This window comes from Gossypium arboreum, chromosome 6, assembly GCF_025698485.1.
Source record: "Gossypium arboreum isolate Shixiya-1 chromosome 6, ASM2569848v2, whole genome shotgun sequence".
NCBI classification, from domain to species: Eukaryota; Viridiplantae; Streptophyta; class Magnoliopsida; order Malvales; family Malvaceae; genus Gossypium; species Gossypium arboreum.
Genome location: NC_069075.1, coordinates 9,215,488 through 9,218,494, shown reverse-complemented (window position 1 = coordinate 9,218,494; position 3,007 = coordinate 9,215,488). Strand labels below are relative to the sequence as shown.

The 3,007-nt window shown below is 39.1% G+C and overlaps 1 protein-coding gene across 1 annotated transcript; it reads left to right on the top strand.

Moving 5' to 3' along the window:
• The first annotated feature begins 513 nt into the window (after positions 1-513).
• LOC108485644 (laccase-5-like) lies at positions 514-3,007 on the top strand. The gene is made up of 6 exons (XM_017789497.2): positions 514-644; positions 760-911; positions 1,043-1,287; positions 1,372-1,500; positions 1,586-2,545; positions 2,627-3,007. The coding sequence occupies exons 1-6, from the start codon at positions 555-557 to the stop codon at positions 2,755-2,757; spliced, it is 1,707 nt and encodes a 568-aa protein (XP_017644986.1). The 5' UTR covers positions 514-554; the 3' UTR covers positions 2,758-3,007.

Genomic DNA, 3,007 nt, shown 5'->3' with positions numbered 1-3,007 from the left:
CTTTTGTACCTTTAATATATATATACAAATATATATTAAAAATCTCAATTTAGATTCAAATTATTAAAAACTCGAATTATTTTAGAGTTAAAATGCAAATCAAAAGGGCAATAGTTAATTTAGTTCTAAAAAATAGTGTTGACTTGGTTAATTTATCTTCAATCTAATTACTTTGAAGTATAAATCAAGACAACTACATGTAGTATGATTAATTTTCAAAGGAAAAGTTTATCATCTAACTGATTTAAAAAAAAAGAATAGAAGAATTAAAAGGAATTATAAGAAAATTTGTTGCTCTAGAAAGAGAAAAAAGAAAAAGAAAATTCTTGTGAAGCAAGCATTGAAGACATAATTCAGTATTAATGGGCTAGTGGGTGCAACAACTCTGTTGCAGGTTTGAACTAAGTGAAAAAATCACCATTTTAGCCCAATCAAAACCTAATCTGACAACCTCTAAACAACAACTCTTATCTTTCCTATAAAACCCCTTTTTCTCTAGCTCTGTCTCATATCACTTCTCAAGCAAAGCCTTTTGCTATCTAAGCTTTGATTAAATGGGGATTTTCAATAAGTTTTCCTTCATTCTCCTTGTCATTTTCCTTTCATTGTCTGCAAATGCAGAAGTTCAACGACATCGATTTGTTGTATGTCCTTTTACTTCTTTCTTTTAAGATATATATATATATATATATTTCTGATAAATTGGTTTTCATTAGACATTTAAATAATAAACTTGATGTTGGTTGGTGAATGAAACAGATTCAAGCAACAAAAGTGAAGAGGCTGTGCAAGACTCACAACACCATCACTGTTAATGGCATGTTTCCTGGACCTACCTTGGAGATCAAGAATGGCGACACCCTTGAAGTTCAAGTTGTCAACAAAGCCCGATATAATGTCACCATCCATTGGTAATTTAATAACTGCAAATTCATTCATGCACCCATGCATGCATGCCATGCACGCATGTCATCAGCTTAATTTCATTCATTTCTAGTTGTCATTTGCACGTTTGAATTACCCTAATCACTTTGATATACAGGCATGGTGTGCGGCAAATGAGAACCGGATGGGCAGATGGACCGGAATTTGTGACTCAGTGTCCGATTAGACCGGGAGGAAGTTACACTTACAGGTTTACAGTTCAAGGACAAGAAGGAACATTGTGGTGGCATGCTCACAGTTCATGGCTAAGAGCCACTGTTTATGGAGCTCTCATCATCCGTCCCAGAGAAGGCAAATCCTACCCTTTCCCTAAGCCGAAACGAGAAACACCGATTCTTCTCGGTAAAGAATCCTTTTCGTTTACGAGTACAAATGATTAAGATGATCAAAATGAAATGTTATGTTGATGAATATGATTATGATTAGGTGAATGGTGGGATACAAATCCCATTGATGTGGTGAGGGAAGCAACAAGAACAGGGGCAGCTCCAAATGTCTCTGATGCATATACCATCAATGCTCAACCTGGTGATCTCTACAAATGCTCCTCCAAAGGTAATTTGCTCCGAACCAATTGAATTCGTACCGCACATTTGGGTGACAAAGCCGATGTTATTAACTAATGTTTTCTTTTTTGCAGAGACTACAATAGTTCCCATCGACTCCGGGGAGACGAATCTCCTCAGAGTGATCAATGCCGCCTTGAACCAGCCGCTTTTCTTCAAAGTAGCCAACCATAAGCTCACTGTTGTTGGAGCTGATGCTTCCTATACCAAACCCTTCACCACTTCCGTCCTCATGTTAGGCCCCGGCCAAACCACTGATGTTCTTATCCGAGGTGATCAGCCACCATCTCGATATTACATGGCAGCTCGAGCCTACCAAAGCGCACAAAACGCACCATTTGACAACACGACCACCACAGCCATTCTCGAATACAAGTCTGCCTCTTGCGCTGCCAAAAAATGCAATGCACCCACTCCAATCATGCCTTCTTTACCAGCCTACAATGACACCAACACTGTCACGGCCTTCAGCCAAAGCTTTAGAAGTCGAGAAAAGGCCGAAGTCCCAACCGATATAGATGAAAGCCTGTTCTTCACAATCGGCCTCGGGCTCAACAACTGCCCACCCAATTTCCGAAAACGTCGTTGCCAAGGACCCAACGGTACACGTTTCACAGCGAGCATGAACAATGTCTCGTTCGTGCTCCCACGGAACTTCTCTCTGTTGCAAGCTCACCAACAAGGAATTCCAGGCGTTTTCACCACAGATTTCCCAGCAAACCCTCCATTGAAATTTGACTACACCGGAAACGTAAGCCGATCGCTCTTTCAACCTGTTCCGGGAACCAAGTTGTACAAATTGAAGTATGGTTCAAGGGTACAAATTGTGCTCCAAGACACAAGCATAGTGACCCCTGAGAATCATCCAATTCATCTTCATGGATACGATTTCTATATCATTGCACAAGGTTTCGGGAACTTCGATCCTAAAAAGGATTCTTCTAAATTCAACCTTGTTGATCCACCTATGAGGAACACTGTTGGAGTGCCTGTGAATGGATGGGCAGTCATTAGATTCGTCGCTGATAATCCAGGTAAACACTCTTCTTCATCATTTCAATTACTACTACTTTTTCGTTTATGAAATAACCATTCATTTTGATTTTTGTTAATAGGGGTGTGGATAATGCACTGTCACCTGGATGTTCATATCAATTGGGGTTTGGCAATGGCTTTCCTTGTCGAAAATGGAGTTGGTAAATTGCAGACCATCCAACCGCCGCCGCCAGATTTGCCCATATGTTAAGAGAGTTCATCAGTTATCAGGCCGTAGTCAATGAAATTCATAAGCCCAATAACAAGGGTGATTCCATTACCATTTTTTTTTTTTTTTTGTTATTAGTATTTTTCTTAATCATTTTCATAGTACTGTAGCATACCAATTCTTCCCTGCATTTGGGAAACTATTTTAATCCTCTGTTTCATTGGATAGCTTTGTTCTATTCCTTTTATTACAGAGAAACTTCTAATGATAAATTTCGAATCTTTAATTCTTA